An 11,656-nucleotide genomic window follows, 5' to 3' on the forward strand; every position below is an offset into this window, starting at 1 on the left:
TGTGGTGTGTGGTTATAAATATATAATGGGGAAAATAATTCAGATACATATTAACATAAACCTAGTTATGCGGATGGACTTCTCCTGCTTTCATCTGATAAGGCAGAATGCCTATGAAAGCAATTCAATTTCAGACATAGAATACAAGCATTAAGGGGCCCTACTCAACAGTTAAAATATGCACGAAGGCAAAGCCTAATCTTGGGGTAAACCATCAATTGTTTACAAGACTTGCAACCACAAAAGTTATGTGAAGAACTAGCAGCTATTTCAAAAATACAAAGAGTGAAACATCAAACAAATATGATACCATTCTCCTGGATGGTATCAAGAATAATTGCAAGTCTGCCCTCGACGCGTTCATTCTTCTTGAGCTCATATGCAATTGCGTGGACATCAGCTTCCTTTGATCGCTCAGCAATCAATTTTCCAATAACTCTGCATGCATTGTTGTCGGTAAGGGATGGCAATGTGTTCCTCAGATCCTTGGCATTTGTGGTAGCAACAGATATCACTTTGCTGGTTCCCCGATGCATCACTTTTGCATGAACAAATCGTTTTGAGAAGAATACATTGAGTAGAAATGGTCTCATATACATATCCGTCCTTTGTTTCCATGATTTCCTATTGGGCTTCTTAGCAGCTTCACTGCGAGATCTCCGTGTCCATGCAGCTTGCACAATCAAGCCCTTCAAATGTTGAGACAAGATCAGATTATATGCCCTCAGAAACACAGCAGGATAACATATAACGGTTCAACCATACATGACAAGACATTTCTAAGCATGGAGCCCTAGCCCCTGCAATCTATGATTCAATGACATGGGCAGATCCATCTGTTGGCATTTGTCAAGATAAGGACAAATGGTATGCTTTAGTCTCTCATCATCAACAACCCCCATGTCCATCACCTTTCCTCAATTTAACATCAAGTCTCTTCATTGTTATCTACGCATATTCAAGTACAACTAGCTAGAATTCTTACATAGTAAGCACAGTAACTTCATAGAAGAAAGAGCATATATCCCATCAGTACAACAATGGACTGACCATTTCCGCCCGACAAAAATCAAGAAAACAGCGCCGCATTTTCAGAAGCTATCAAAACCCCAAGAAAAGAAAAAAAATCGTCCTCAGTTGTCATTGAAAAAAATACCGCATTCAATTCAGAACAAACGCAAACATCAAAGCAAAAATAAATTCTCATTCGGACTAGCGACAAAGAGATTAGCGGGAAAGAATACCTGGTTGAGAGTGAGAGGTGAAGGGGATGGAATTGAAATAGGGGGAGTAAGAAGTTTGATGTCGGGAAACGAAGAGGACCATGAGAGAGAATTGGGTCCGTCTCGTCTTCTACTTGAGAAAAGCTCCGAAGAGAGAGAAAAAGATGAAGGTGGGTAAGATACGGAGACACCCATTTCTCCTTCTGCTGCTTCGTTAGGTGCAGCGAAATTTGCTCATATAGCTGGAGTGTGGATGTGATATTTTTTGGTATGGCTGATGGGCCTATATGCATGTCGGAATACTGATCCACATACAATAAATGAAGCCCACTTCTAACCACTCTATTCTCAACAAATGCTTAAGATGAATCATATTCTGATTCCAATTTCAAAACTTTCTCCCATATAAATCACCCTAAACATATATCTCTTCTTTTCCTTTTTCATGTTTTGCGTGAATCTAAATCACCACTATCAATATTTAAAAATATGCAAATTAAAATTGATAGTGTCCTTAAATGTATCTTGATTTTGATTACTAATTGAATTTAAATATAGAAAAAAATATGGAGATGGTTGAATTTGTTGAGATAGTTGAAATTTACAAAATATTTATATTCAAATTAGTTTGAATGTGTGAGGTAAGAGATCCCAATACCATAAATATTAATAATGGATGATTGGCATTTCAAAATTCAAATGAATGAGGTTCAAAATCTGATCTAAATGCAGACACAGCACATACAAATTTTAAAATTACATATACCTCTCATTCTGAAATTGGAGGATTGTTGATTTGACCACGCCATACTCGTAATTTTCATTGAACACGAAACAGTATAAGCAAAAGGTCTTCCTTCACTTCAAATTACAACTTCCCCTTTGACCATTCCCTTCCAATTCCAACTTCTTGACTGCTCCTCCGATTAATTCATTATATTAGCTCAACGTGCAAGATCCGCCCATCTCTCTCTCTCTCTCAATACACACACCACGCACCAACACACATATATATAGTTCATGATGAATTAGGTCTGCAATTCTCAAGAAGAAGAAAGAGTTCAACTAAGTAAAAGAGAAATCACACGATACCCAAAAATGGCCATTATTTGTTTAAACCTCCTCAAGAAATTCTACGGCGTCGAAGACCGCTGTCCGGCCGCCGCCATTTATGACGAGAGCAGCCAGTGTTGCGCCGTATGCCTGGACGACATCCGCGGCGGCGATAGTTACCGGGAACTGTGGGAGTGCGGGCACTGCTACCATTCCAAGTGCATTGATTTGTGGTTGCGCTCGCATTCCACGTGCCCGCTCTGCAGAACGAAAATCCCTCAGCCTCAGATCATTTCGGTGCATGGAAATGAGTACTGTGAGCGGATCATCAATGCTTTCATCTCTACTGTTGTATTGGGGGTTGAGGATTTTCTGCGGAGACTCTGCAATCCTCCTCTTAATCATGAACTCACCTCCATGTTGTGTCGGAACATTTAGGTCTATCATTTTAGTTATTTGATTGTTTGTATTTGTATCAATTCTTTATATTAACTTATAATTAATGTAATATGTTCTGTGGTAAAAATAAAGTCTATCATACGAGAAATAAATATATATATATATATATGTAATATTGTGGAAATATTATAATTTGAACTATATATATTTTCAATTCTCACGCAAAACCCAATACAAAAACAAAAACTCACTCGCGAATTCTGGAAATTGAAAATTGAGATTGAAACGGAATTGTTTTCCACCAGACCCAACGAAAGAAAAATTACATAACCAACTGATCAAACTTCAGAATTGAGTCCAAACATATATAGTAATAATAAGACATAGTAATGGTGCATTATGGGTGAAACATACATTTGAACCGCACAAGTCCAAAGCCTAATTTAATTTTGTCCGGGCACAATGTTGCATCATGTGGAAACGGTTGTAGGGCGGAATCCGTGTCTGAGCGCAGCCTCCAGGATTCTCTTCACGTCGAAAATGGTGTCACCACACTCGTGCACGTCCCATCCTTCTAACGCGTGCACTATTCCAGCCACCCGCCAAGCACTCATTACTCTTCTTGGCAGCCAATTCTGTTGAACAAGTACAAGGACAATCAATAGTTAAACGGACCAATCACGTGACAAGTAAGAATATAATGTGTGTGTGACGGTAGATGCTAACCTCACAAGAGTGGAGATTGTGGAGGGAAGGGGGAGCCAGCATAGACGGCGTATGGTAGTAGAAGGCGTCATTGCGCGTTTTCTTTGGAGGGAATTGAGAGAAAGGAATGAAGAGAGTTCCTTTCGGTGCATTCAGCTGTTCATCATCTGAAACTCCATCTCCAACTATCCATACCTGCAAGCATTCACCAATTTTACATTTCTTCTTTGAGAAAGAAAGAAAGGGAATCAAAATAGGCCTATTTTTGACTCTCTCTTGTTTCTAGTATTTGTATTTCCTTACCTTTTGAGTGAAACTTTTCGCGACTATCACTTTATTCTGAGTCACTGCAGATAGTTTGAGCTTCTCGTTCTCGTAGAACGTCGCCACCTGAATGCCCTGCTGGCACAGAGCGCAAACAATGGCATAAGCAACTTTTGAGAGGCTGCCTCTGAACAAGATTTCAGTTGTGCCTTTGGGAATGCTGTTGAGTACAAGAGCAATTGCCAGGCTACTTCCGTCCACTATGTTGATACTTAGCTTCGGGTACTTTTCTATGAAAAGTGCTCCATTTCTATTAAGTTCCTCACCCTGCAAGATTATTGTTTATTTTGAGTTTCTTGACAGTAAAAGATAGGTTGACACTGCGGAAATAGCAACTAAGGACTGCTGTTCTTGCCTGATTTAGTAGGCCTAGGCTTAAAACCTTGGCACCTCTTGATTCAGCCTCGAGTATGGCTTCTTCAATCAGGTCATTGATAGCTTGTGCTTGCCATTTTAGTGAATACTACATGTAAACATCCACATTTAACTTTCAAGTCATGAAAACGTGCAACCCACCAAATTATAGAAACGTTACCTGTATGCTGTATCTTGGGATTGCCCAAGCCTGCAACTTGAATTTGTCAAACGCATTTCTTTCGACGATAAACTTCCGTTTGAAGATGAAAGTCAGCATCATCGACCAACATGTTAGGGGCCACATGTACCATTTGGGGCTCTGAGGCCTTGAGGCAAAAGAGGCCAGTCCAAATTGGAGATGGAAGATGGATTCTGGTGTGGTCAAATGTGTTAAGTGCACGACGTCAGGACAATCTTCCTGCCTCTTGAGCGCCGTCTCGTATAATGCATCGGATGACTTGTCCACGGTGCCATGAATGTAGTCATAGAACGGCATGAACAACGAGTAGTTCGTTCGAAATTGCGTGTGATGCAAAGAGTGAAACCTGTAATTTGCCAAATATTAGCAACAAGATCAATGTTCTATATTACGATAAGGTTAATTCATCAATCATGTTTTACATTACAAATTTTCCCTTAAAACCGAGCGGTAGTAAGGGAACTTGTAACGTAAAATAGGATTGCATCAAGTATTTGAGCCTCGGAGTTTTATTAACTTACGAGGGCGTATACATCAAGTATTTGAGTGGAGGAAAGAGTGAAAATGCGGATTTGGGAATGAGCTCAAAGTTGCAGTGGCCCATGTTGTTCATGAGATCGATGTAGGTGATGTAGCCGAAGACGGAGGCCAAGGACGCCGTCCCATTCAGCACTGTTCCAAGAAGGGGAATTGCGAACAGCACAAAGTATGATATGTGCTCAGCAAAAGGATGTATAACAGCTGCCCACACCACAACAAACACTTGTTAAAATATACCTAAATTTCAAGAGGTGTCAAGATGCAATTTATTTTTTTGAAATTGAGGACTTCTTTTGTAATTCTTTTGAAATTAAGGAGTTCTTGTGTAATATGTTTGAATTAATTATTATCCCGTGTCAAGGCATTGGAGGATTGTGTGTTTGTGTGTGTCCAAAAATAGGAATAAATAATTTAAAATTTAATATTTAAGGTAATTAGTAAGTATAAAGTGCATAACCGTAGTAGATATAGAAATAAATTTAAATTATTTTACTAACTAATTTATTTAAAAGAAAGGGTGAATTTTTTTTTGGACAAATATAAACAATGATACACTTACATAATATTTTAAATAAAAAATAAGAGATAATTTCTTAAGTGGGAGAACATAATTTATATACAACTAAAGCAAAATAGGATTATATTCTTTTAAAAATAAATAAATAATAAATAATTTAAACTTAAAATGAAAGAATCAATAAGTGTAAAGCATAAAAGTATTATTAGATATCAAAATAAATTTTAAATGATATACTTATTTAAATTTAAATAAAAATTATTATGCAACAAAATAGAATTTAAAGAAACGATCCAAATATGTGAATACGTGGCGCCTACTTAGATAGCTTTTATGTTTTTGTTTTATTATAATATAGAGATTTCAATGGGTGTGAGCGTGATTACCCAAAACGGTATAATTTCTCAAAATATTGAAGAATTCTTTATAATATGCTTAAACTTGAGGGGGTGTAGTGTAATTATTAATTATTTAAATTAAGAAGAAAGAATTGCTTACAGGTGATGGGCTCGGTGACAATGGAGGAATGGTGGTGAGAATGGTATCTAGAATAGAGATAGTGATGGTGCAAGGCTCTATGTAGCCAATAGTAGATGTACTCCACAGGGCCAACGTGCAGCAAGATTGTGATAATTACACCATCAGTCCTCCAAACTGGCAGGAATGCTGCCTTTCCCAGTATAGTGTTGAAGAAGTACAACAATATTCCATTCAACAAAATTTGGTCATCCCTACACACACAAACCAATTCTACTTCACATTTATGCCTCTCAACTATAATCAAATTATAAAAATCACCTCTAGTATTTGAATAATTATGCTATTGCCTTGCCCTTTGTCAGGGGCTCGGATATGGATCTTGTCATGTCAGTAGTGGAATTTACATTGTGCTGACATAACATGACTCTATATTTTCACGTTTAATGCATGTAAGAAAAGTCAGGTAAGCGCTTAGCTTTTCGCTAATCTCGGTAAAGTAGGTTGATTAAATTACTAGTGCTCGGTATGTGATTTTTGCTAGACGTAAAACTCATCGAATGTTTTATGGGTACGGTACATAAATAACAACTGTATATGGGTATTTATTGGTTATGTGTTTGAATAAGCTAATATTTATCTATTGATAGGCCTACTTGATATATTATTAATTAATAATACAAATACAATCTAATCTATTTTTATATTATTTTATTGATTCCAACAATAAAACAATTCTAAATTTATCGACTCGATGGAGGGATAAATTTGAAATTTCAAATTATATCTAATTTTCATGAGAAAAATAAACATTATATATATCAAATTATTAAAACATTAGTTGATTAAACAAACACAACGTAAATATTATTATTCCACATAGAAACACGACGCACCGAAAGGCTTTCCTAAGAAATTGGGTAGTAAGTTGGACCCAAAACCCAATCAAAAAGAGCGTAAAAATGGTTAGATCTCGATTCTTGACAACAACTTATCCTAGATAGTAGGTAGGAGAAGAAAATTACCAGTTGCTTTCTCTGTCCACCTGTTCAAATTCAATACTCCTGTGGACAATCCTGTTGTTGCCTTTGGCTGTTCGGTAACGAGAAATGGATATCCATATCTGGTTGTGAAGAGCCCTCCACAGTAGGAATGGGATTATGAGCAAGTTTGTGTAGTCCCTCTCCTTTTCCCCTTCTGTTGCTGCTCTGTATATGCTTTGCATTCCCCATGGAGCCAATATTATATACTTCAACACATTAATTAAAATTCTAATTAATTCATTACCAACTCAATTTTTTTTCTTTTTTTTTTGTAATTTGCAAAACCCACAAGGATGCAAAATACAAAAATCAAACACGGGCGTAAAAACTTTTCAAGAACGTCTCGTCAATCAAAATTGTTTTTGATTTTATGTTGGTGTGCAACAAATACAAAATCAAACACGACTCGTAAAAACGTATAAATTAAACATGTTGAAATGAGAGGTTGGTGTGTTTGTAAGAAATGAATGAATGCATGGGAAAATTAAGGTTAGAAGTACCTTGAAACTACCGAGGTGCTTCCAAGGCCAGTCAGTGAGGAATCCTGGTTTTGTAGCCATTAGTTGTCTTTCTCCACTGATCTGCCACTATTATTATTACTAATTTTCAGTGCTCTTCTCTTTCTGGGTGTGTGCTGTGCTACTGGCTATATATATATATAGACGGATAATTCTTACACACAGTAGGTGTGGTAATACCAAATGTATGGTGCATGGATTATACATGTAATAATTAATATCTTAGCTAGCTAGGAGTCTGTCTCACAATCTTTCATTATTAATTCCTCTATAAAAATGTTTTATTATTTTATTAATTTTCTTTTTTGGTTTTTAATTATAAATGAAGAAGAAAATTATTTTAATACATAGAAATAAGAGAATGTTAGAGATTTGATCATTTGATTAATTAATGACTAAATTACATCAATATCCTTGAAATTTGTTTTAATTACGAAGACATTCTTATTAGACTGAAATTATTGAAACAACAAATATGTCCTTACAAAGAACTAGCATACAGAGCGAGACCATCAAATTGTCATTCTCCGAAATTATTTCATCCTAAGGTTATTTTGGTCCAAAGAATTATCAAATTATCAGAAAAAATCAACAAAAAAAAAAGGTCATATATGGCAAAATTACGAATTTCGCAATGTTAAGATGGTAAGTTGATACCAAAAAAAAAAAATCAATAACAAAATGTAAAAACAGACATAATTCAAGTAGCAAAATGTAATTTACCCTATTATTTATTTACTTTGTTTTATTTCATAACATTATAACTTGAGAATAAAATTATAAAATTGCAAAAGAAAAATTTATTTTTTTCGCCTCTTAATGGGAAATGTTTAGATATCAGCGAACATAGCATATTCGATCAGTGTGTATAATTAATTAATGGGAAAAATGCAATCAACCCCCTTGTGATATTGCAAATGAGCAAATTACTCTGGTATGAAAAATAAATGGCGATTTATCTCCCTGTATTTTTTAAAATACAACAATTTATCCCCTCTATGATTTTTAAAATGAAGCAATTTACCTCCCTGTATAAGGAGGTAAATTGCTTCATTTTAAAAAATACAGAAGGGTAAATTGTTATAATTTTTTTCATAGAGAGTTAATGTGCTCATTTTCAATACCATTGGGAATAAATTGCTAGTCACCCATTAATTAATAGTACGGATACCTGAAATTAATACGATTTATTTTATTAAGAAATTGATAGCATTTGCTGATGTAAATTCAACACCAGATTACACCCAAACAGTTCCTACTTTTCTTAACCCCTAACCTCTAACTCTGCCTACCTTCTATTCTTTCATGCATCTTTTCTTTTTTAACTATTATTTTAATTTTTCCTTATATATATATATATTATCCATTTTGAAACCCATATTTTCAAAACTAATTATCTTAATTATATGGCTCATAATCACTCATTATAAGATAATTAAAATTAATTAATTAATTAAATGGGAGTATTTATATTTTTCATCATAATTAGGGGGACCATGCTCGTGATTTTTTTAAAGCAATTAAATTCATTAACTAATCACATGATAGATTTTCTTCATATAGCCTACATCCAATAATTTAATCCCATGATTAATTAAATAGTGAGTCACTTTATATCTACACATAAAAATATCAATTAATAATTTAATATATCATTGAATGCCAATCGAATTATAATAAAAAAAGGGTTGTGCTTACATCTTCTTTGAAATAATATTTTGTTTTTAAATAAAAAAAATCAGTATTTATACCTGACCTCCTTCTGTTATGAACTAATACATGTAGCACACTCAGACTTGTCTGCATAATTAATTTAGATTCAAAATAATAATTATTATTTTAATAAATATATATCAATAACAAAAAAAAACTAATTAAAAACTATAAGAAAATTATGAAAATTTATTGAAAAAATTTAGAGAATAAAAAGGGATGAAAAAAAGAGAGAGAGAGAGAGAGAAAGAGAATAGATATTAATAAAATAATTAAAAATTTGACAGACCAAATAATTGAAGAGTGCTCTTCAATTATATAAAGGTATAAATTAAATGAGAAATACTGAAATCAACAAAAAAAAATACATAAAATTCTATTTTACCTCTCATTTAATATTTTTTTTATGTAATAATTTTATATTTATAGAGAATAAATATATTATATATGGAGAGAGAGTGCGGTTAATATCATTATATTTTGTATAAGTATAGACTTATTATATGATAGTATTAAATGAGGGATAAAATTAAAAAATTATATAATTTTTTTTGCTAATGTCGATATTTTTTATTCAAATCTTAATGAAAAAAGATTAGTGAATTCATAGTTTCATATTTATCAGGAGACTTAAGTCCTAACAATAATATATTAAGACATTATCCAAAATAAAAATATTAAAAACATGGGAAATGAAGCCGACACATTTCTTTAAGACATGTTAAGGGTACTCGTGTCTCTCGACTTGGAATTATTCGCGTCACAAAATAATTTAAATCTTTTAAATATTATTATGATTTCCTCTCAAAAAGAAATATTATTTTGATTCGAACTATTCTTTTTGTGAAATTATGATAAATTTTAAATTTAATATAAATTTATTTATAATTATTTTTATGTATTTAAATCCATCCATCCAAATACAACGTATCCTAATCAAAATCATTTTCCTTTGACTACTCCCACTCCCACTTCCCTTTCTCTTTCCCTTTCCCAACGTGTTTTTCTTATTAGTGTGCCACACACACACACACACACCATGAATATGCATTCCGCCAACACAAGTCTCCTTTTAATTGTCTGCAACCTTACGGGAGATCGGATCGTATTATAATTTGTTTTTTCTTTTTGTTCAATTAATAAAATAACTAAATGAAAATTGATATGTACTCTCGATTTATTGAACAATGACTTATTATAGGTCAAACAATTTTTTTCGAATTAAACTACCCTTATAACAGTGAAGGTATACCATTTCACATGTATTAACATGTGAAGACGTATCAGGGTAATTTAATCATAAAAAAATTATTTAACCTGCAATAAGTAAGTAATAAATCAATCGAGTGTTAATATAGATTCTTTCTTAATTTTTTTTTTATTAATATCAGCAAATTTGATGAATTTTGACTGAATTGAGGGACTTATTTATTAGATATAAAAAAATTTTAAGAATACTATACATAATTTCTCAAACTACAAAAAATTTAGGTGTAATTATATCAAACCTCATATGAGGGGTGGGTAGTTAGTTCTTTTATTTAAGTTGAATTCGAACCTATCAGTATTAGTTTAAGACTACAACGGCAGATAAAAGGGACATCTGATGGTCCAAGGTAAGGTCACGTGGATCCATAGAACCCACCTACAGTGTTCTTTCACGTTTGCTTCATGAATATGTTGTTTAACGCAATATGCATGACTTTGGACCATCCAAATTCAACAACCGTGTTGTGTTGGGATCGTATGTATGATAGTCTAAGTAATGACAGGATTTGGTAAGAAAATAATGTAATTAAGATAATTGATCTGGCAATAATTAGGTTAGCAGATACTTTAAATAGTAATTTGTGCAGCCTACCCTTCTATTTCTGGTCAATAATTAGGATTATTGAGCAGGTGAAGTGTGTCTTTCATCGTACAACATCCCCATTTTTAGATTCTTTTTGTTAATTACTATGGGTAGGGAAGTGTCTATTCGAGTTTTAAATAATGGGACAAAATGCTGTATATATATTAAAGGATATATTGCAATGGGAGCTTTTATGATATTTGGGATAGTTACATATATATTTTAATTATTTGAAAAATATCAATATTTTTCTGATGTATGATAAAATTATGTAATTATCTTATAAAAGTATGAAATTATCGATTTTGTCCGTACTGTATTTTTTTCTTTCTTAATAAAAAAACCATACAAAGTGAATTAAATTTTTTTGATTCCTTTTATAAAAAAATTATCCACTTAATTTATAAAAAAATTTAAAAAATAAGTAAAATTACAATTTGTAGTGCTGGAACTCCATGTGAAAGAAGAGTTTTGGAGGGAGTAGTGAGAGCAGAGTCACATAATGCAAGAACAATTGAGAGGGCCTGCCCACTGCTTTGAAAACCCAAATTGCCAAAATCTGGCTAACAAAAAACAAACCCTGTTGCCAAAGCTTAATTCCTACTGTCTAAAAATGAATGCAAACAAGGCGGAAATGAAGGCTTTGTTTGGATTTGTTACTTTGCATTTTTCGAGACAAGATAAAACACACTCAATATTTATTTTTATATTTTTATACCTTATCTGCATGTTTTTC

General features: G+C 33.2%; 2 protein-coding genes across 3 annotated transcripts; both read right to left on the bottom strand.

Annotated features, from left to right (window-relative positions):
• Window positions 1–65: 65 nt before the first annotated feature.
• Window positions 66–1,485, bottom strand: LOC105167256 (Ribosomal L18p/L5e family protein). Of its 2 annotated transcripts, XM_011086899.3 has the most exons (3): window positions 1,245–1,485; window positions 1,051–1,098; window positions 66–689 (listed from the first exon to the last, which is right to left on the bottom strand). In XM_011086899.3, exons 1-3 carry the CDS (start codon window positions 1,416–1,418, stop codon window positions 294–296), a joined length of 618 nt encoding a protein of 205 aa, XP_011085201.1. In that variant the 5' UTR covers window positions 1,419–1,485; the 3' UTR covers window positions 66–293. The 2 variants fall into 2 exon arrangements, with proteins under 2 accessions (XP_011085201.1, XP_011085208.1); XM_011086906.3 differs by lacking the exon at window positions 1,051–1,098 and having other exon boundaries at window positions 172–689; window positions 1,245–1,475.
• A 1,448-nt stretch (window positions 1,486–2,933) lies between these two features.
• On the bottom strand, window positions 2,934–7,493 carry LOC105167251 (very-long-chain aldehyde decarbonylase CER1). The gene is made up of 9 exons (XM_011086885.3): window positions 7,338–7,493; window positions 6,820–7,043; window positions 5,816–6,048; window positions 4,782–5,001; window positions 4,240–4,606; window positions 4,060–4,167; window positions 3,684–3,971; window positions 3,402–3,575; window positions 2,934–3,310 (listed from the first exon to the last, which is right to left on the bottom strand). The coding sequence occupies exons 1-9, from the start codon at window positions 7,395–7,397 to the stop codon at window positions 3,146–3,148; spliced, it is 1,839 nt and encodes a 612-aa protein (XP_011085187.2). The 5' UTR covers window positions 7,398–7,493; the 3' UTR covers window positions 2,934–3,145.
• Between the last annotated feature and the right edge of the window lie 4,163 nt (window positions 7,494–11,656).

This window comes from Sesamum indicum, linkage group LG1 (genome assembly GCF_026168435.1).
Source record: "Sesamum indicum cultivar Baizhima isolate 11 linkage group LG1, ASM2616843v1, whole genome shotgun sequence".
Classification (NCBI taxonomy): domain Eukaryota; kingdom Viridiplantae; phylum Streptophyta; class Magnoliopsida; order Lamiales; family Pedaliaceae; genus Sesamum; species Sesamum indicum.